General features: G+C 35.4%; 1 protein-coding gene across 1 annotated transcript in view; it reads left to right on the forward strand.

Annotated features, from left to right (window-relative positions):
* Positions 1–18,512, forward strand: part of SCFD1 (sec1 family domain containing 1) — a 54,119-nt gene extending 35,607 nt beyond the window's left edge. Inside the window, exons 19-25 of the mRNA XM_076344969.1 lie at positions 1,559–1,634; positions 4,343–4,396; positions 9,126–9,178; positions 11,889–11,922; positions 13,190–13,255; positions 17,257–17,325; positions 18,293–18,512. Of these exons, the coding sequence (XP_076201084.1) occupies positions 1,559–1,634; positions 4,343–4,396; positions 9,126–9,178; positions 11,889–11,922; positions 13,190–13,255; positions 17,257–17,325; positions 18,293–18,316 (376 nt within the window). The 3' untranslated portion in view covers positions 18,317–18,512. The remainder of the gene's footprint in view (positions 1–1,558; positions 1,635–4,342; positions 4,397–9,125; positions 9,179–11,888; positions 11,923–13,189; positions 13,256–17,256; positions 17,326–18,292) is intronic.
* Positions 18,513–23,607: the final 5,095 nt, after the last annotated feature.

Raw genomic sequence — 23,607 nt, forward strand, 5'->3', positions numbered from 1 at the left:
CTTTTAGCTTATTTTAGTAGTACTGAAAGTGTGATTAGTGCTATACAAGGCCCAGAATAAAACATCTCCCTATTTGTAAAAAGTTTTTAAGTTACAGACAGTTACAAGCACTCATCTCCCCTTAACAGTGCATAGGACTCCCACACAGGAGAATAAAAGGATCTGTGACTAAATCCACAAAGTAACATAATATAGTGATATCTGCACCTGCACATTAAATGTACAGGCTCTCATAGGAGAATTCGGCACCAGGAAATGGTTCTATGACAGCCATCATTTTGAGCCTTATTTAGTCAATGGCAGAAGATACGAACAGCCCTGTGTGTTCAAAACTGGTTCTCTCCAGGGCTTGGAGACTGTCAGGGGTGCAAGAATACACTGCTTTTTCATTAGGATGTCCTGGACTGGGTGTCTGTCTGCTTGTTGAAAGGTGTAGTTATTTATTTCAAGACATGGAAAGAAAAGATAATGACTGTGCTAAGGGTACATATATCCCATACAGGATATGGGACTTGGGTCTTTCCATGCTTGAGAGGATTTGAATCTTCATTACCAACTTTACTCTCAGGAATGTACTGTCACTGTCATAAGGAAATTGGCGCAGTATGGTTAGAGAAAATTCCAGTGCTGTCTCACTTGGGAAAATTACTGTTTGGTTGGCTGGAGACACTGAGCATCTCTGTTAACTATGGTCATTAGGTGTCGTGGTTTAACCTCAGCCAGCAACTGAGCACCACACAACCACTCACTCACTCCCCCCGCCCCAGTGGGATGGGGGAGAGAATCGGAAGAGTAAAAGTGAGAAAACTCGTGGGTTAAAATAAGAACAGTTTAATAATTGAAATAAAGTAAAATAGTAGTAGTAATAATAATAATAGAATATACAAAGTAAGTGATGCACAATGCATTTGCTCACCACCTGCCAACTGATGCCCAGCCAGTCCCCGAGCAGCGGTTGCTACCCCCTGACCAACTCCCCCCAGTTTATATACTGAGCATGACGTCACATGGTATGGAATAGCCCTTTGGCCAGTTTGGGTCAGCTGTCCTGGCTGTGCCCCCTCCCAGCTTCTTGTGCACCTCTTCACTGGCAGAGTATGGGAAGTTGAAAAGTCCTTGACTTAATATAAACACTGCTTAGCAACAACTAAAACATCAGTGTATTATCACACTATTCTCATGCTAAATCCAAAACACAGCACTATGCCAGCTACTGGGAAGAAAATTAACTCTATCCCAGCTGAAACCAGGACATTAGGACACCCCCTTGAAAGGAGCACTCAAATCCTTGCGTTACTGAAGTTGTAAAATAAACTGTTCAATGGATTAAAGACTAGAATTCAAGACTCGTATTGATAGGTGAGGATGTAACTGCTAGATTATGGGTGTATTCCCATACACTTGGTTGCCGTGTGGTTTGAAGAATATATTTCATTACATTGAATGAATTGGTACTTAAGTCCCATCAACTTTAATAGGAATTGGATGTCAGCATAAAGCTTAAGAATGCAAATTGAAAAAAGAAAGTCTTACACATCATCTTTATTTTGTTTTTCAGTCTGTTTTCACGTGTTATGAATACAGGATCACAGTTTGTAATGGAAGGAGTGAAGAACTTGGTACTGAAGCAACAAGTAAGTTTAAAAAAAAAAAAGTCTTATCACATGAGCATTGTGAACATTTAGAAAAACAACTTTCAGTAAAAAAATTGTCATTAATAAAATCAGTTGTACAGTAAAAAAAACAAACATCAGCTTCTGCTGGTGGATAGATCTATCATTTTGTAGCTCCCAGTTTTTAGACAGGTAACAAAAAATGTTCAAATTTTCTTTGAAAACCTCCATTTGTAAGGAAATAGATTCCAGTATGTGTGATTAAGGCCGATTTCAGCATTATAAAAAGAGCAGCTGTGGAATACTCAAAATAGACTAGACCTTCATAAACAAACAAAAAAAAAAACCCCTCCGGATCTTTACTTAGAACAGCATGTATTAAATGCATCTATTCCAGAGTGATTCAAAGGCTGAAAGCGTTCATCCTCTGTTCAGTTACAGTTCAAGCATTTCTAGTTTTCCCACATAAGTAATGTACAGCAACCATAATCTTGAAATGTGCTTGAAAATCAGTGTGTTACAATGACATGGCCACCTTCAAATATTCACTTAACTTTAGAAAATATTTCTGAGCATAACTTGCATGCAAATTTCAATGTACACTCCCCCAAAAGAAAACAAACAACAAAAAAAAGACACTGGTTGTATTACTTGTTGTAGCTGAAATTTTGAATTGTGGTTCCCAGAAACCTGCTTCCCTATAGAGGACGCATTATTTTCTCCAATATGCACTTTCGTCAGATGGCAATAAATCAATATTTACAGCTAAAAAATCTTAATTCTGTAATATTTTGACGTCAAGATTTCTAAGAAAAAGATCATTCATCATATTATAATTCTTAGTGGAAGAACCAGAATTTAATTTTGAAATACAGCATATCAGAACTAAGGAAAATGAAATCTCACCTCTTAATTAAATGTGCATCTTTTTGACATAGTTAATCGTAATCATAGCCGTTGTTTGTTTAGTCATCCTCTTATACACATAATTTATGCATGAAAAGTATCAGCTATCACATAAAAGGTTTAAAAAATTGTTTCTGTGGCTTTTGTAGGGTAGTCAATGAAATTAATTCTGTGGGAATTTCACTATGGCTAGATAAGTTGCATTGCACAGTTACAAATCAGTGGTATGTCATGAAATACAGTGTCATGGTTTAACCTCAGTTGGCAACTGAGCACCACACAGTCACTCGCTCACTCCCTGCCCCCCCCCCCCGGTGGGATGGGGGAGAGAATTGGAAGAGCACAAGTGAGAAAAACTTGTGGGTTGAGATTAAAACAGTTTAATAATTGAAATAAAATAATAACAATAATAATGTAATAATAATAATGATACTACTACTACTACTACTACTACTACTACACAAAGCAAGTGTATTGCATGACATCACATGGTATGGAATGTCCCTTTGGCCAGTTTGGGTCAGCTGTCCTGGCTGTGCCCCCTCCCAGCTTCTTGTGCACCTCCAGCCTTCCCAGTCGGTAGAGCATGGGAAGCTGAAAAGTCCCTGACTAGTGTAAGCATTAGCTAGCAACAACTAAAACATCGGTGGGTTATCAACTTTGTTCTCATCCTAAATCCAAAACACAGCACTGTACCAGCTACTAGGAAGAAAATTAACTCTATCCCTGCCAAAACCAGGACATATAGTTGAGGAAACTTTTAAATATGCAGCTTGCTGGTATGTTGTATTTTATAGAGAGATCTTCAGATAAACTGTTACTTGTAATAATAATTGTATTCTAAATGAGACTTCCTATTTTTCTTGTATTAAACATTTTGTCATTTCTTTTAACGTGTGGCTTTGAAAAGTTAGTATTATTCTTGACAAAATGGCTTGCTTTGTTTTGGGTTCTGAGTGAGTAAGAAGCCACAATGTCAATGTTTTCAGGATATTTTTTTCTCTGGCTTTTAATTCCTTCTCCAGGTGTTTTGGGATAGCCAAATAAAATGCTGTTCTTCCTCATATTTTTAAGCTTGATGTAGGTCTGTGGTATTTCTATTAAAGTTAACTTTTTATTTCTCATTTGGTCATTTGGGGATTTTTTACTAAGTGTTTTTCGGTGTTATTTGTCAGTTATCCTTTGGAATGTCTTTTTTTGATATATTCTGTCAAAAAAACCCATTTCTAATTCCATTGCTATGTAAACTCTCAGTTTATTATAACCAAAGTGGTTTGACTGTTTAATACTTCAGATCTTTTGTCCAAGCTAACATTTCCCATCTTAAATAAGGAAAAGTCATCTTGAATCTCACCTCAGTTTATTCCTTTCCAGTTCATCCAAACATTTGTTGCCAGGATTGCTTTTTTTTACCCATTTCTTTGACAACATTAGTTCTTTTTTAGAATCACACCCTTAATTTTCATCTTCAGCTTTAAAATTCTTTCCTTAAACTGCAAAGTATTTTTTTAATATGAATTCATACATCATCACATGTCTGCATATATTGGTAATACCTAAATACAACCCTGTTCCTATCTTTGCTTTTTTTTGCACTTTCTGTTCATCCCCTAGCTAGATGATCCTCAGATGTTTGCATTTTCTATACAGAAAGGTAATTTAGGTGATGATAAAAATGCTCAACCTTTACAAAATAGAAGAGGAAAACTGTTTAAAGTAGAATTTCAAAGGCTCTGTTAACTAGTCCATAAATAATAGTGTGCCTGTGAATAATTCTTAGTAAGCATTTCAGCATTCCATTAATTTCACATTATGTTTTACAGAATCTACCAGTCACACGTATATTGGACAACCTTATGGAGATGAAATCAAACCCTGTGAGTATAACTGCCTTCACATGGAAAGAGGTGAAACAAATGAAATTGTGAGGCTGTGATACGTAATATGCCATGGCGATTTTTTTTCATGATAATGTAGTTAAATCTAATCATGCAGTATCTCAAGAATAGAACCATTTTCATAACTATTTCGTAAGATTTTTTTCATAAAATAGTTTCTAAACAATGATAATTTATTGTCTCTCATTGGAACTAGTGTTTTTGAGGGTTTTTCTATTCTGAGCTTCTATAACTCTTGTGCTATACTGAGTTTCTGTTGCTCCTAAATTTCTAAAAGTTAAACTGGGCTGAAATTTTCTTTGCATCAAGGCGATTTTTTTTTTTTAAAGCGCAGTTTCAGAAGTAAAGTAGCTACAGAGAAGTATGTTAGAGAAAATTTTGTTTCCCACATCTTTAAAGCTTTGCTATTTAGAGGAAAATATTCTAGTACTCATGCAGTCTTTCAATTTGCAAGCAGAGTTGGGTTTGTGCCAGAAAAGTCCTCTTTTCCCCTTGTTTCTGTGAAAATTTACTCACTTACATGAGTTACAAACTTTTGAAATGCTTAAATGTTAGCTAGATAGTCAAGATATTTGCTAGAATTTACAGCTAAAAATAGCCCTAAGTCTTTTTTTACGTAGTGTGTAGTCAAAGCAGTCTGTCTTTCTTGCTATGTATTTCCTTTCTTCAGAACTCTTACATATGGCCATCCTGTGCACAAACTTGTTCTGTAAAAATCACCTGTTAAAAGTCATTTAGAAAGCTTTAATATGTTTGCCACATCGTATCAGTCTTCCTGTTTTAATGACAGTGTCACACAGAGAGATACAATTGTAATATCTCACACTGGTTAGTAGATTTAAAACATTCTTCTTAGTCCACTTTCACCTTCAGGTATTAACTATATGTAAAGGGAGATACATAATGGTAAAATATGAAAATTATCAACATGCAAGTAATCCTGTCTTTTCTTAAACTGTACTTCATAGATAATATGTCATGATTGTTAGCAGAAAATTTGCTTTCTCTTAACAAACAAAGAAATTGACACTGTTTTCAGTGGCACTGGATTGTTGTCTCTATTTGCAAGACTTGGAAAAGATGTACAGGGCTAATTTTATCTAGTCAACCAGTAGAGGTCACTCAGAACACTTAATACAGAAAGCTGAAATTAAAAACTACAGATAACTTAGAAGTAGGTGAAAATGAAACAATTTCTTTTAAAATAAACACTAGCTTCCTCAGGCTACAAGTTTAGGATTTGATTTGGAAAAGTTTACAAGTCATATGGGGTTTTTTTGCTGACTTGATATTGTCACATTTCACTTAGTAGAAAACAGCCACGATCACTTTGATAATTTGGAGAAAACATTGATCTTCTCACTTGAAAAAGCAGAGATTGAGCCAGTCTGTCAGACAGCAGCTTCATGTTTCACTGCCATGTCAGAGACTGGAATTCATGGCCCAAAACAGGGAGTCCTACTTTTCAAGTCATAGGAGACCAGGCAAGCCCTAAAGAATGATTCTCCTAACCTGCAGGAAAATTGACAGCAGCTTTTTGAGTAAGTTTCAGCTAACAGAAGCAAGCCAGAGAGTCATTGTGGAATATGTTTGGACTTGCTGTACCATTAACAGAAGTGAAATTGTATCTGGAAAAGGATGATGCATAGAAATACACCCGTGGCCTCTGTTCATCTTCTGACGTTTGAGGTCCTTTTCTATTCCCCAGATTAGAAAACTGTTGCACTGCAGAAAAAATACAAAGGGAGGGAAAAAAAGCTTAAGACTTTATTTTTTTTACAACACAAAAAATCTCCTTTATAGGAGATGTTCATTGAATCTTACTAACCACAGTGATCAGTGTATGAAACGTACATACAGATGAAAGTTGTAATGCAAAATTAGAACAGATTGTTGAGAAATCAAACAATTATGGTGGACTTGGCAGTGCTAGGTTAACAGTTGGACTCTGATCTTAAAGGTCTTTTCCAACCTAAACGATTCTGTGATCTAATTTAAATTATTTTCTAAATATAAAATGCAACAATAAAGTAAATATATGAAATGTACAACTTGTACCACCAACATTCGCAAACATTATTGTCAGTTGAAATTTTAAACCTGTTCAGAATGGTACGCTGTGCAAAACTCTGTAGGGTGGTCTGTAAATCGCTTTGTGTGTTACTTGTCCCTGCTGCTTCTTTTGTCTCACAAGGACAGCTACCAGAAAGGACACCTGTGTTTTCCGAGTTTTTCAGAAGCAGGAACAGATAGAACAGTTCTTATGGGCAATAATATCATCCTGTAATTTTTTAAATTTGTCTAGATTATTTAACTATAGTTACACCTCTTCTTGAAATGTTTATTCAGAAACATCCATTGATGACCTTAAAGTAATCCATTACTTGGGTTTTTTTTAATAGTAACATTTCTTGGTCGAAACAGGTTTTTAAGCAATTGCTTTTGGGATTATGTTTTCATAAAGGAATGTTCTGTTCATAGATCTGATAACATAGTTGCTTTGTTTTGGTATTGCTAAATAGAGATCGATTAAAACCTTAAATCTTCCTAACACAAAAAAAATCATATTGTCAAATATACACAAATTTTAAGTCATAGATATGAAATTGACCACCACTTACTATAGGATTATGGAGGTTCTTTTAAGTATCTTCCACAAAATGGTTTGATTCTTGAGTAAGGACAATCTTTGATAGGTAAATCTTTCATATTTTTATGACAAAGTCCCAAAGGGGTTTAGCCTCTGTCAATACAGTATGTACACTTGTATTGACTTAAGAGGTAGATAAATCTTATTTGTGATATGTATGCATGGAACTGTATTTTGGTTAATATCATCCCTTTCAGTAAATATGGTATCTTTCAGGCTTAGAATATACTGTATGATTACCTTTCATGCATTACAGCGAAAAATTCTAAAAATGGGGGATTTCCTTAGTCCAAACTAGTCATGTTGGCTTCTGTACAAAAACAAAGACTGAAAGTCAAGGATATTTCCATGGGTCTTTTTTCATTTTAATTTGAAATCTTGATAAGTTTATAATTTCAAAAGTATGAATTTTATTCTTGAATTGCTTGGGGAAGTCACAAATTCAGTTGTGTGTAAGGAAATGGCTATTCAGTTGTTTTTATTGGCAAACTAGCTATTTCTTAAAGCAAATAAAATCTAGCAGGGTTTCTTTCCCTGCACCGTCAGAACTGATTTCAGCAGGAATGATGTATTTAAACAACAAAAAAAATAAACCAGCTTATCACATTTCTATTACTTTACCACTTTTGTGTGTCTACTGACACAAGCCCACCGGGAAAAAACACAGCAGTAATACGTGCATGAGGAAATGTTTGTAATACTGGGTTTTTAACTCTGATTTTAGTTCTGGCATTAATCTGTAATTCATTCTAACAAGCAGGGAAGCTGCAGCTCTTTATCTGAGTTAAAGGTTTCTCAAATACCTCTCAGTTTTAGTCTAGCAATATCTATCCATTGCCAGCTTTCTCATTACTTCAAAGTTGCTATACCACCTTTATGTACGAGGCTGCCAAAATCATGAATGCTGGCAGACTTACAAATGCAGTTGAAATTCCTGGTGGAGCATATAAAAGCATTTTACAGAGGTTCAGTGTGAAATTAGATCTAAATTAATTTTTTTAAAAAGCCAAACTTGAGGATAAGAGACTTATTTTATGTAATTACATAAAAGTCTTTAATAGCAATTACATTTATTGTCTTTGTGTAACCACCACATGTATACTAAATATTTTGTAGTAGAAGAGATAGTTATGCTTTGTGAGCTCTAATAAATTCCCCAGATAATCTGTCTACTACTCAAGAAGAATTATTTCTGCTCTACAGAATCATCAAAACACAGAGATCTTGCATGTAAGCACCCAGATGAAATCAGCTGTGGTCCTGCATGCAGTTTATCCACAAACTAAACTTCACAGTACCTGGATGAAAATGTAGTATAGAAACAGAAGAAAGCCAAGTAGTTGTCAGAAGGAGTTACTAAGAAGTTTTGTTTTTCATCCGTAATAATTGGCAAAAATCCTGCTTTGTTGCCAGCAAAAGTATTGGAAGAGCTTCAGTGTTTTGTGTGAAGAAGAAATTTTTTTGTGTAGTTTAGGCAGTCAGACTTTTCAAATTCTTGTGGGACTCATTTCTTCTTCAAGAGCTTAATTTTGGTTTAATAGTAGTCATAAATCATGAAATGAAAAGGGTAAGTTACATAACAGTAGCTGATTTTGATCTATCTTGTATTTAGCATTCATTGCCATAGAAGTGTTTTGTTTTATAATATTAAATAAATATCAGATCTCTCTAACCTGGAAAATTTTAGCATTTATAACTAACCACGTGATGTTCCTCTTAAGCTGGTGACACCTTAATTTTAGTTTCTGCATACTGCCTTTCTGTTGGGATTTATTGTGCAACCAGTGTATTTTTTGGAAAGTGTGTAATAAGTCAATTTTAGATGAACCAGAAACAAAAAGCTCAATAACACCCTTCATAGCTCTCTCACTGTTGTTTATTCTGTACTGGTTCAGTTTGTACAAATACTATAAATATTAGTGGACAATTAATTTTGAATGGTGTGACTGCTAAATGGGGAGTGATGTTAGTTTGACTGATGTTTAATGTAATAGGTACAAGCAGAAATTCTTAAGCCAAAATTCCAATCTTTTGAGATAAAAACATGCTTTTTAATAGGAGACAGATGACTACCGGTATTTTGACCCCAAGATGCTACGAGGCAGTGACAGGTGAGTTTACTATGAGTTTTGCTTCTTTCCTTGTACCCTGTGAAAAGGCTAACTTAAGAAATCCGGTTTTATTTTACTTGCTGACTACAAGTAATTAATTTTAATCATTAATTCTAAGTCAAGACAGTTGGTGTTGAAGGATTTCACAACAGGAACTTGAATCAACCAGATAAATTTTTATAATACTGCAAAAAAAATAATCTTTGTTCCAGTGACTGAACATGCTGCTAACATGTACATCAGTTCAGTCACAGGAATGTGTACTAATATTTAGCAATAATAAATGTTAGAATACTTTATAGTTGTACTGCTTGGTTTCTTTGAAACTTTGTGGTTTTTCACTGTCAAATTAAAAAGTCATCGGGTAGTGCACCAAAATTTCTTCATCACTTTTTAAACAGTTAAAATTTTAATACAACCCTTCTTTAGTAATTTGTTAATAACTTTGCAAAAGAATAATTAAAAATTGACTGCATTTGCTCTTGTATAGGCAGGTGCACATTTTATATTCATATGCATATGAAGGGAGAGTTGGATATAGTTTAATAAGTAGTAGTTTAATAAAAGAGAGGAAGAGGAATTACACTAGAAGTTGATAAATTTATATCTTTTGCTTTATATCTTTGACCAATAACTGTGGCTGATAATCTCACCTCTAATATCCTAGAAACAGAGAAGATACTTAATTTTAACATACCTTCTAAAAATTATTTTCATCTGAGCTGTGGGAAAACAATCAGCTCATTTAATTGCAAGGGTTTATTACAGGACGAATATGGGTAAAGTAGGTCCAGACTTGGTTTTAGTTACTTGCCTTAAAATCTGTCCCCACTTCCTCTGTTCTTGAAACATGGAAGTGTATTTCTGACAGCATAAGTAGTAATAGGAAACAAATTTCAGATAATATATGTATCTTTTATTGGAAAGTGTGATTGCAGACTATATAATTTCAAAGATAAGCAGATTTTGAAAGCATCAAAGAAAAAACTGCCAATATTTTATATTTCATTTTAATTGCAACTTTCATTGTTTTGTTTTGCTTTTATAGCATTTTTGGAGGGTTTTGTGCAAAAGTGCAAAGATTTGTTTTATTAAAGCCAAAGGGTTTTTCTCATGTAAATGTGCATTTTTACCCACTCCATGTATTTCTTATGTTGCTTTAAACAATGTGAAGATACACATTTACAGCAGTTCATAAATGTGCCATTCTGTGTAGCTATAATAATCATCATAGGGAAAAACTTGTAATTTCTGTTTTGGGATTTGTTTGGATTTTTTACATAAAATCAAGTTATATTCCTTAAATCATATTTGAGCATGTCAACAAAACTCTAGTATAGCCGTATAGGGGTCTGTCTAATTCTCCCTTCAAATATTTATGTAGATGATAAAAAAACATAGGTTAGCTGGCTTGGCAAAATATTACTAGTTTAAAATAACAATATCAAATAGTATAATTAATGGAATGATACTAGAAAGTGATGATTTTTTTTTTCTGACTTACTCCTGTTTTAAGAAATACTGGCATTTCTACCTATTATTTTTTAAATAGAATAGGAGCTGCATTACTATAATTGTCTTAGCAAAACAGTAGCTTTATATCCTGTGTAAAGCCTATGTCAAGTATAAACAGGCCTTGCCCTCTGAAAGGATGACACAAAATGTATGTGGATTTGTCATATCACACTCAAACGATGGGAGAGTTGGGTTAATAGTTCTCCTTATGGGGAGTCTGTAGTATTCACGATAGATCAAAACAACATATTAAAACCTGTTTTTCTGATACAGTGGAATCTGTGTTGAGTCAATTGTTGTTGGTCACTCAGAAAACTTCTTGAAATAAGGGAAAAGATAAGCTGAAGGGAAAAATGCAGTGCTTTTAATCTGTGTTAGAACATAAGATGTATGGGGCTGCAGGCCAGTGCAGGGCAGGAAGGTAGTGGTAGTGTGTGAGCAAAGGGAAGGAGAGCAGACTGACCCTTCAGAGCTTTCTCTTTGCTTTTTTCCTTCCTCCTGAAGGTGCAAGGTGATGCAGGAAAAGAGGTTTCTCCCCCTCTCTCTGCCACCTCCCTGTGGCTAGGACTGTGTATTCAAATGGAGAGGAAGAGTCTGTACCACCCGAAGTGTAACTTACCTCTTCCTCCTTAAATCATTTTAATCCTAATGTTGTTGTGACACCTGACAGCAGAACACATACCTGCTGCCTGTAGTAGTTTTTGAGATTTTTGAAGCATCAGTAAGTATATATCCAGGCACTGCAAACTGACTGGCTTACCTAGTTAAGATTCCGGTAGGCAGGATTTGTAAGTGTTAAGAACCATGGTAATGCTGCTGATTTTTTTTTTTTTTTTTTTTTTTTTACTCATTCTATTTGCTCCTACCTAGCAGCACTATAGTTAGAGCTTTTCAGCTCTAAAAGAAGTGTTGTCATAAAGCTTATGATTCAAACAGCAACCTTAAAACTGATGAAGTAAACCTCCTGTTTACTCATGTATTCATTCCTGTAGAATGAATGATTTTCGGTAACAAATTATTTAAATAAAATACTTGCAGAATGAATGCAGAAAGGCAATTATTGTTCTATTTCATGTCTTTGTTTAATATTATGTAGTATTCCATAAACATGATGTGTACATAATACTTATTTTGCATGTTTACATTAATCTCTAATAGAATTTGAGTTGTAGTTTGTTTGTGGTTTTTTTTATAGCTCAGTTCCAAGAAACAAAAATCCATTCCAGGAGGTAAGTCACGTAGAAATTATTTTTCAGTGTTCATGTGTTAAAAAAAATAAAAACCCTGAAGTACCAGTCATGTTTTATGATCATGATTAAGAAAACAGGAGGTCTTGTTTGCAAAAACCACTTAGACTAATTACATCTAGTATTAATTATAATTACCTGTTATTCTGAAGAAGTCTTTTCATCTTCAAAGGACTATGTAAGCATTAATTAATACTGGAGAAAAAAAAATTAGAAAATTCTTCTGGAGGTAATTACAGGGATTTATTAATATCATAATTGGGTACTCAGCAATTTAAAACCCCCATTTTTATACCATGTCTTTAGTATGCTCTCTAGACTTAATCCTTTGTCTGACCTTAAACAGCAGTGTTGACCACTGATTTAAGTGACAGTATTTTAAACAGCCTCTGCAACTAAAGGAAAAAAGCAGAACAAATGTTGTCATTTTATACAAATGCCAGTAACTTTCAGTATTTTTCAACATAAATATTTGCAAATAATAAAGTCTTACTTATCTGATCTTACTACCAAGTTTCATAGGCAAAATCTTTGCCTTGGCAATACACAAATATCTCGGATTTCTCTTGAAATGTCCTAATTATCCTCCTGAACAAAAGAAATGCCATGTCATGTCATGTCGTATATATGGCTATGTCATAGCAAAAATGTCAGTAGTAACATAAAGTCTATAAAAATTTCATTTAGTGTAGTCAAACAATTGTGGGTAGTGAATGTTAACAAAAATGATGCAACTATTAAGTCTCCTTCTTCTATTCATTAATTGTTGTCTTTTAAACATAGCCCAGAAAGTACTGATGGCCTTTACCTGTAATATTATAGATTATTACCAGTAGTAAGTGGGAGGGGGGAAGAATAATGAAAAAATGTATTCCTTTATAACAGAAGTATTTTATTTGTGTCCCGAATTAATTCTTAAGCATCCATGGAAATATTTTACCTGTTCCTATGGACACTGGAGACATCTCCACACAAAAAGTAACATGTTGAAACTGCATATGTTTCAAATATTTCTTAGTAGAAGATAGCGACAGGTTAAAAGCTCTCAGCTTGCTATTCTGCATCCTACTAAAACTCTTCTATTACCTTCTTTCAGGTAGGAAGCTAGTGGTTCTGTATCCAGTTCTTATTAGACTGAAGTGTGATTAGGATGATTTTTGCTGTAGGTTTAATGATTTGGTACATATTTTACTACTGAAATGTTAAGAATTGGAATGCATATTCTGATTATGTGTGTGTTGCCTTTTAGGCAATAGTGTTTGTAGTTGGAGGAGGCAACTATATTGAATATCAAAATCTTATTGACTACATAAAGGTATGTGCACTTCTGTCAGTTGTAGTCTATAACTTACTGATATAAACCAGTTTTAGCAGGTTTTCTGTAACATTTAGTATTTAGAAGATTAAGGCTATGAAATTAGCCTTAACATCCTTATTATATACACAGTCTGGGGAAAAAAGTATGTAAGAAATCAGTAGAAAATGGGGATTGTTAATTCAGACCAACAAAGAGTTACTGTTTCTGGTATTTTTGCTCATGTTGCACTTTTGAATTGAGTAAATAAACTGCATTCTGCTTTATTTTGTCTTCACAATTTACACACTAAAGTCGTTGAAAACTGTCAGCAGATGTAGCTAACAATTAACCGGTCTTCTGTATTCATACCTCAAATGCTGTCACTTTGGCTGTTCATATTGTTTGAGAGTCCTGTTACTAGTTTTTGTTTGCTGTTGTTAAATAAAGCAGCTGTAGCATATCATAGCCTTGAAAGTAAGGAACTGCTCAGAATTCTCTAATTTTGATCGATCTCGCAAAAGAGATACTACAGCGCTTTTTCGTATGCAACTTAGCAATATGAAGTCAGTTCAAAACAAGGCCTACAGATAACACTATCTTATTTTACAACAATCTTACCTGAGCATAATGTCTGTTGTTTCAGAAGCCAACATAATGCAAATACTATCCCATCTGTCAAAGCAAAGATCGGATCATCAGGCATCAATATCTGAGCATTTAATATTTACCCACATTTAGAAGTTTTTGCTAATGAGTTAATGGAAGCTCATTCTTGATCTGCTGCATCATTTGATCCTGTGTAGAAATCATAAGAGGTGTCATATGCACAAAGAAGAAAATATGTAACCAACTATGTAATGCTGGTGTAATAGATTTAATGTCTCTGGTTCCAGCTGGCCAGCCTAGCAGAACACATGTATACCAAAACTCAGTGGATGGAGAAAAGTAACTACATGGTTACAGTTCTTGGGGGGCAGGGGTGGGATTCAAGCACTTTCCAGGAATAAAAAAAAATACAAAAGGAACCTTGATAAAATTTTGAAGTAGGTAATAAATTATTTAAGAGCAGCAGCATACCATTCTTCCTTCCTGCTCTTAACCTTGTTCATGGTACGATCATCCTGTGGTGGACTGGATTGAGGCTTTTCACACAAAAGAATAAATATGGAGCATTAGTCACTGAAAAACACTTCTTCCACAAAACAAGCACACGAGGGCTTTACGTCCAGGTAAATCTTGAAGAACGTAAAGTCAGAACGTGTGTGCTGGGTTGTTTTCCACCTCTAACAGGCAACCATTTTGGAACAGAGCTGGTCTGGATAGGGGAAAGGAGAGGAAGAGGAATGTAAGTTAAAGAAATTATTTAGGCTCAGCTTAGCACTTACCACTATTCTTGATAACTAATTACAGCATTCAGTGGGGCATCTGCCTGTAGCAGAGTGCATTGTCAAACTTTTGGCTTGCTCCTTAGTTTACCCAAAGTCACTTCAGGTGCCATATCAATTCAAAAGATGCCCAGCAACATGTGTATTTGTGAGGTATATTTATTACTTCCTACTAAAATAAAACTCTGAATCCCCTAGAGGCTAATACATTTCTCTGATACATAGCTGCATATTGACAGAGCTGAGGTTTGCTGTGTATGTGTTTATGTGTATATACAGAGCATTTGTATGATGAGAAGTTAAACACTCATCACTTCATACAAAGTGGCAGGAAGCTGAAGTTTCTGAGGAATGAGAGGGCAAACAGAAGGTCATTTGGTAGACAGATGGAAAGGACAGAAGAAACTGCAAACTACAGGAATGGTAATGTTAGATCTTACGGAGAGTCAGAAGTTGGACATAGTTTTTCTTCTTCTGGAACCCGTGGATAGAGGTTTCTTCATCACCAGTTGTCACAGCTGAAGGGTGCTGTATGTTTCTCCAATCAGACTGCGTACTTGGTCAGTGGGAGATGACCTCCCAAGGGGGAAGACTCCCCTCACCTTTATTCCACTTGGCCGTTTGCTCTTGCGAAAACAAGAAAGGTTAGTGAGAGCCTTAATTCTACCTCCCACCCCCCAGAGACTTGTCTGCCTTTCCCAGGTGACTCTTACAGGCTTATCCAATAAAATTTGCTTTTCCATGTGGTATGCTTCCAGCATCTGTAGTTTCAACAGATGTAGCTTATTGATTATTCTAATAGTCACTCAGTCTTCCTCCAGAATAAAAAAGAGAAAAATCAACAGTTCTGTTCTTGCAAGCAGATACCAAAGATTTTATTCACTGCTTTATTTTTCTAAGCACTATGTGTTTTGCCAGTTTGCCTCTGAAAGCACAGAGAAAGTATTTTAAAACTTTCTAAAACAGGAAGCAATGTTCATTCAGCTTTGACATTCTGGGTTTTTTTTGTAGGAGAACTGAGAGGAACCCTCAAATCCAATTACTTGCAGTTCTGTGCTAGAATGGACTATCTCACTTTGTCAAAAAGCAAATATTTATAATGTCAGTAAGGCAGATTGTGCCTTAAAATAGATATGTTGGCCCAGTTCAGTTCAACATGCTGAAAATGTGTCATCAGAATTGCAAGCCATAGGGAGCCTCTAAGAGGAGACTAGCATACTGTTTTGTACAAAAGAATTTAGCATGTCCTTTAATTTCCTTTTGTAGATGGTTAGAAAGGTACTGCTTGATAATCTGTTCCAAGCTACCTGTGATAGACATTATCATTTATCACAAGAAATTTAAACCCAGCATAGTTTTTCAGTCATTAAAAAAATTCTGGACTTTGAAGAGTACTGAGGTTATTTTTTTTTTTAGATGTTAAGCAGTTTTGATTTGGCTCCAGTGATTATTTGGAGATACAGCTCTTTGCTTGAATGGACTAAGTAATTAAATTTAAATAAAAGCATACACATTTTAAAAATTACACTTTCAGAAGAATATATATGACAGACTGGAAGTGTACATTCATGTATTTTAGAGCTGCCTGAAAGGCAACAGTCCCATTTCACAATTATTTGTATAGTTTAATTGGTACTAGGCAGAAACAAATGCTACTCAGTCATACTACTGAAAGCGGAATCTATCAAAATAACAGCCTGAAACATGGAAAGATGCAAGCTCAGGATCCTGTTCCGCAACGGGAATAGCTTATTACCACAAACCACTCAAAATTAATAAAGATGAGGACTTGAACCAGGATTACCATCTCCCCAAATAGCGTGTGACCACTGGCTAAGGACTGTTAGAATCTGCTTCTGTTACTTTCTGCTGAAACACCACAATTAGTAATATATATGAAAAAAAATCATTTTGTCAAGGCTTATGTTCCTATTTTGCTCTTTAATAAGTAAGTTTTACCTAACTATTCTCAAGCCTGTGCTTGAACTTTGAAGATCCATGGGATTATTAACCAACGCTGGAAATAAACTCAGTCTGAAACTATGTTTTGCTTAAACTGATTTTCACTCCCAAAATGCTAACATAGCGCTTTGGCAGCCTTACTATCAAGCGAATACTGTTAAACTGTTCACTGCAAACAGGTTTATTATGCATCTGATTGAAATCAACATTTTGTTTCAGAATCCCTTTACAAAAAAAAGTGTTGTTTTTAACATCATCATCATCTGGAAATGAATTACAGATTGAAGTGTTCAGGCTCTAACACAACAGAAACAGTAAATACGTTGTTACTATTCTTAGTGCAGTGCCTAGTTGTTTCAGGGGATAGGGTTTGCTCAAGTAAGGTTGCTACCTTCCTCAAGCTATTCATAGATATGTCAGAGAACTTAGCATTCTAGTGTGTTTAAATGCGTAAAATGCCCCATTTTTTCCACATTCTTTCTGCCTCTGGTCTCTCATTTTCCACTTCAATTTAATTACAGATTTTTTTCCTCTGGTGGAACAACTATTCTTTTTCCAGCCAAAAGTGTAGGACTTCAAGATTTTTTTTTTTTTTTTTGGTATACGATTACTTTAAGCCACTTCTGCTACTCTGTTAAATACTTGATTTCTTCCTGTCTTTTCTTTTTTTAGGGTAAACAAGGCAAACATGTCCTGTATGGCTGCAGTGAACTTTTTAATGCTACACAGTTTATAAAACAGGTAGGTACCTTTGATAACCTCTGCAATATTTATTACTTCTGTAACTGTGTGTTGACTTATTTACCTTTACATCTGTCCATGGCTTTAAAAAAAACCAAACAAATTTGTGAAAGATTAATACATGTTCTTGTTATCTATTTTCACTTGACTGAAATGGAGGTTTGGAGTCACTATTTTTACTTAACTTTTGAAGGCCTGTATTGGCAATGTGAGTTCGCAAGTAATGCAGGTGAACAAGTTCATAATAATTGCCTAATTAAGAAAATTACTCGGTCCTGATACTTTCACAAATAGCATGTCTTTCCAGGCTATTCTGGTGACTTTCACAAGTTAAAAACTGCTATTCAGCTATGATATTGAAACCTTTGTCCTAAATTTTGCTTTAATTTATAAGTACTGACCTAGTGGGAGCCTGAGATTATCCATACCTATATTAATTAAAATCAGTCTTTTAGTGCTTTAAAAAAAGTTATCGTTGCCATTACTTCTCTATGCCTCATTCCAATACAAATGCAAAATAAAAATTATTCACGGTGGTCAGCAAATAATAGCCCTTCAGTAGCTGTCACCACCTGTGGTTTTACTTCCTACTAAGATGAGAGTAAATTGTTACTCAAAAGTACATTTTAAAGAACTAAATTCCTTCTTGTTGCACTTGAAGGAGACAAAACAAATGGTACTTACCAGCTTTTAACTCTTCAGTCAGCTTAATTAACTTTTTCGTTCCTCCAAGACTTGACTGTGTACGTGGCATCTTTACTTCTGAAATTTATTCAAATCTTAAGATTTGAAGCTCAGATCCTCTCCTGTGAGGGTATGCATTAAATATTCTATTACCAGCATACTTTTCATTGTAAGAGACAAACAAAACTTACAGGGCAGAAATGTTTACTGTATGAACTGGATATTAGTTTGACTGAAAGAATAAGATTAGCAACCTAATGGTTTTCTGTCTCTTCGTGTTTAGCTGTCCCAACTTGGCCAGAAATAAGACTGAAACACCATTACCGGGACGGCAATGTGACAACAAAGAATTGTTGCAACATTCAGATATCTTCATATCTATAATTTTGTCATTATATTAAAACTTAAACCCATTTCATTAATATGATAACTTTTAAAAAAAGACCTGTAATTAATACGGTGTATACCAACATTTCGGAAATAAACCTTAAAACCTGCTGTATTTTTGGTAAGGGTCAGTTTCATGTTATTACATTCCAAATGCAGTATTAGCTATGGTATATGACAGAGCTGGCCGAAAAGTATCACATTTTCAAGTCCTTACATGTAGTTTCTGTTACAGTAAACAAAACAATAGCTTGAAGAAAAGGTCAAGTCTGTCTTTAGGAGATGTGTTCTTCTTGAAAGCCAGACTACCTTTATTTAACAAAATTGAAAAGGACAAAACTGCCTGTTAGGACCACAAACAACCAGCCTTAGTGCAAGAGAACTACTGCTTCTAGTTCTTACCCTTTCATTTTACCAAAGTCCTTATACTTGTACTTAGATTTGTGCAGTCTTTGCTCGATGGTCCAAAGATGTACTTGAAGTTGCCTTCAGTACAAGTTGCTGATACAGTAATTTAGCTTTTCGCTTAAAGTTAAGAGAAAACTGCTTGCCTACATAGTCACAGTTTCAAACTGTAAAATATTTAATAATTTTCCTCTGCACTTTTTATTGTAACTGCTTTGGACTGTTACGTTTGGGAAGAAACCAAGTCTCGCTCACAGAACAACTCCTAACTGTTTTATAAGCACATATTTAAAATACACTTTTTAACAATTGCATTAGGTAGAGGCAGTTTAGTAGTTCAAAGAATCTCATGATATAATTAAGTTTTGCCAGTAATGATAGCTCTGGAGAGTGCGTATGGGAATTGAGAGAAGGTAACGAAATTTCTTTATAGATGTAGGTATCTGCCTCTAGAAATGTCCCTTCTGGAAACAGCACTGCTACTGGTGAAGCAATAATATGTCTTCAAAATGAGGCCTAACATACTCAAAAAGTGAAAAGAAAACACTTACCATGGGTTTATTAACAAACTGTGAGATCGTAAGAAACGCTGGGTTACTGTAAATATTTCAGCAGTGTTTTTTGCACTATTCTTCAATGTTGAATGTTAATTTTGCTCTAAAGGCAATACTTTTTCCCAAGAGATTTTTTTCAGAACATCTGTACAAGAAATGCAGTTGATCTATTCCTTAAAAGTATCACAATAAAAATATGCATAATCTAGACCATGTTATCAAAAAGTAATAATGTTACTTAGCTGAGTGTTGTAAGCTGCTCCACACTACTACTTTAAACTTCTTACTTTGCCAAGTCAATAAATATATTTATTGTGGTGTTAATAATAGTTGTTGTATGTGAGTGCTCTCCCATAGTTCAATCAGCAAGGACTCACTGTGTCAAATGCAGTTTGTTATTCTAATTCCTTATATATACTATATTTGTCAGTAAAAACAGGCCAAAGTGCGTTTGGAAAAGAAAATGACATTTAAGGTGTTTATTGCTTCCTGTGGGAGTTTGTTCCAGGAGCTTGAAATAATCCATCCCCAAGAAAGCTGTGCTTGCTATGCAAAGAGTTTTAACTTTGCAGCTGACAACCAAGTTCTGAAAAAATCTGCTGACTGTTTTTTGTCCAGATCTTGTGGCAGCCTCTGATATGATGGACCCTGCTCATTTAAACCAGGAGCACTCCTAAATCACAGCTTACAGAATTTGCTGTTTCAGTAAACTGTGTAAAGATACCAGAAATTACTTTGGTTGCTGTGTTCAAAAACTTAATTGACAGTCTTTACGCTGCCTCTGGCGGCAGGTTTCATTCGTGCCCAGCTTTATAGCTGGATCTTCAGGTCTGTTGTGTGAGCATGCACTGGCCAATTCGGGTTTTGGTTTTTTAAAAAAATGAATAAATACAATTCTAGTACTTCAAACATTCTTCTTTCCTCTCCAAACTAGTTTTCTGGCTTTGTTGTATTAGTAGTCCTAAAGCTCTTTGTTACCATGAAAATCTCAGATTTACCGGTAACTCTATCTTTGTAACAGCGTACTCATCGTGCTTCTTCCCTTCTGACGCAACCCGAGTTACAGCATGCTGGTTTTTGTTAAGCGGCTCTTTGCCCTAAATACCTCTTGTGGAATTAGGAATGTAGACAGTTGTACAAGAAGTCTCCATAGTTAATCTAGAGGCAAACAATGTTAAAAGTGAGCTGGCTCTTTGGCAAGCTTATTCAATTTACAGCCAGTCACTACGCCCCTCACATCCTCAAAGGTCCCTCAAAGGCCTGTGCTTAAAGGAGGGGTTATGCCTGGCTCAGCGAGTCTTTTAAGTGAAATAGTACCAGCAGCATTCATGTTGCTAAGAAATATTTTAAGTGGCTGCATGGAGGACCAGGGAGTTTTGGAACTTTTCTAGCCTCTTCTTTGTCAGTAAACCTCAGGCAGGGCTGGCTGGCAGGGCAGCATCGACGGCAGCGCTGGCCCTCCGGCACAGCAGCTCCAGCTTCGGTGTCTCGGGACTGGCAATTCTTCATCGGGATCTACCTTCCCATTTAGGTAAGTAAAAGCAGAGCAAGGCTGAGTTTTCAAGTGCTGTACTTGTTCTCAGGAAGAAAATAAGCAGTCTGCTCTTCAGCTGTGGAAAACTGGCACATCTGTCTTTCGGGAAGTATAGTCAAATCTTACAAACGGTTGCATGTACTTGCCACTTAAGAATTAATTCATAGTTTGAAACTATAACGCCCTGCTTGCTTTCTTGTTTTAATTTGAAGGTTTTAGAATATTTAGATGGATATTTTGTGAATTAATGATGAATTTAGTGCCTTTGTTTTTCAGAATTGAACACTTTTAAGAAGAAAAAAGTAACAATAAATAGGAAACAAGCAGAATGAGGAAAAGAAACCTCGAGAGACCACCACTTGATTTAAATGCCCTTGCTAGTATAACGCTATCTGATACAAATCAATATTTCTTTCTTATGTTAGAAGAAAATTTTGCTAAGATTGATGGTGTTTACATCAATCTGAACAGAATGTAAAATAGCAGCTTTTTCCCAAAACACATCATTACTTCAGATAATAGGAACGCTGCTACTATTCACAGCTACAGATCCAGCACCGCTCTGCATACGAAGCTCCATGACTAGAGCTGAAAAAAAGTGCGGCACTTACCTTCTCACTTAAATGATGTAGTCCAAAATGGAATTGCTTAATGGTTAGTCCCATGCATTGACTGAAGCAATCCTAGGAGTAAAAAGTTTAGGTACATAGGAACTAACTTCAAAATTATCACAACTAAGTTCTTCAGCTCTGAAATAAAAGGTGTTGGGGCAAAACGACCTCCTATCCTTCGTTCGCTGACAGTGGAGAGACCTACTTGCTCTCGTTGGTTGGATGATTCGTTAGTTGTTAACTCGTTGCTGATAGATGGCTCGCTCTGGCTCATAGAAAGCCAAGCTGGGCCAGTGTTACAGAAAAATTAGCCACAGTGGCAATGATTTCTCTATAACTTCAGAGATCAGAGAGAATGTTAATTTCCTTGCAGTGAATCAGTAGATAATTTGACCCACTTCTGTTTTGTTTGGAAATGGTTTAGTGACCCTACTCCCGGTAGAAATCTCAGTTATTTTCAGCAACTTTCAAATATATTCTGCTCCTTAATGTGGTCACATCACTGAGACATGCATGCCCTCCTCCAAAGGCATCCAAAATCATATTTAATCTACCACTGCATCATAAATTTTTATCTAGAATTACAAACCCTTAGGTAGTTCAATTGCCGTAAGAATTTGAAATTCTAATTATAAGCTTTGTAGCTTTCCTTTTATCTGCCAGAGTCTTTCCCTTTCTGAAAAGCAAGCAGGACCAAATTTTACATTTTTAAAATGTTATATTGAACTTATCCCAGCTCCTTCTCTTAATTGCATAGGTTGGCTTTCTTAGTTTGGCAATGGAGGAGTGATCTTTATCCTGTGAAACCAGACACGTCCCCAAAAGCCTCAGGACTATCGGTCCCGAGTCCTACTTCAGTCTTCCCATCTCACACGTGTGCATTCCTATTTTTGGCAATCCAAGGGGTAGATCATATGCATAATGCTTTTGAAGAAAATTGCTTTCTAGCACCTCAGCATGGACATGCAATGTAACTATTATTTACTGCTCTGAATTCTTACTTGTATTATGTATGTATCATGAAAATAAATGGATGAAAATTAATCTGGATGAAAATGAAGTGCCAGAGAGGTGTGTAGCTTCCCTTAACAAGAATTGGTGTGGATTCTTTCCTTATTTGCTGGGAGGTTTTGTTTTGGATTTAGTAGTAATGACCTGATATGAATACAATTCTCCATGGTGTTTCCTATAGCTAAAACCATTCCCCCCGCTTTTTCTCCCTCCCCCAAATAAATTTATAATATCTTCCCTCTACATACAGACCTTCAAAGGTTCTGAAATTATACTGAAGATTTAGTTTTAACAAATAATGCGATTACTCCTACTTCATTTTGGGGAGTAAGATTACACAGGTCGGCTCAAATGATTTTTTTTGTGGTGGACTTAACTGAGCTGTTTAATTTACTCCCTGAAATGAACTAGGACTGTTTGTACATACAGCTACAATGTATGTACATTGTATGTATGTAATGTAGGCAAAGCTTTCTCAGTTCTTACTGCATCTCTAACAAGGAGAATAATTACACCACCTTGTATAAGGTGCCAAATTTGGCATATTATACGTGAATGACATCAGGAGCTCTGCTCCGAAATGTTTATTACAATGCAAGCATAACATTAAATTGATTTAAAAATAAAATCCAAGCATTCAATCCGATACATGCCTCTCAGCCTTTTTAAACCATAAATCAACACGTACGGTTGTTATCTGTTTCAAATGCAAATAACTATGTTTATAAGCTTTTTCTAGACGACAGATATGCACCATATGAAATAGGTTGAATAAGGGCAACATTTTCTTCCATCTATGATGGTCCCATACGATTGGTGTCTTCCTACTTGGTCTGTTTGTTCTTTTATGCATTGGTGTTTCTGTTATGTGTCCATAACAAAGACTATCCGATCAGGTCACAAAATGGTACAAGGGAGAGATACCAGCCAAAGATGATGGATTATGACACAAAATGTTTCACAGGCAAGCGCACGATTTTTTTGTGTAGAGCTTGTATATTAGCAAAGCTAATTGTTGTATTGCCAGTTTTGCTAGCACTGAAATAAACGCTCTCTTTTTATATGTGAATGAAGTGAAACGCTGCTGGTGCAATAT

This window comes from Aptenodytes patagonicus, chromosome 7, assembly GCF_965638725.1.
Source record: "Aptenodytes patagonicus chromosome 7, bAptPat1.pri.cur, whole genome shotgun sequence".
Classification (NCBI taxonomy): domain Eukaryota; kingdom Metazoa; phylum Chordata; class Aves; order Sphenisciformes; family Spheniscidae; genus Aptenodytes; species Aptenodytes patagonicus.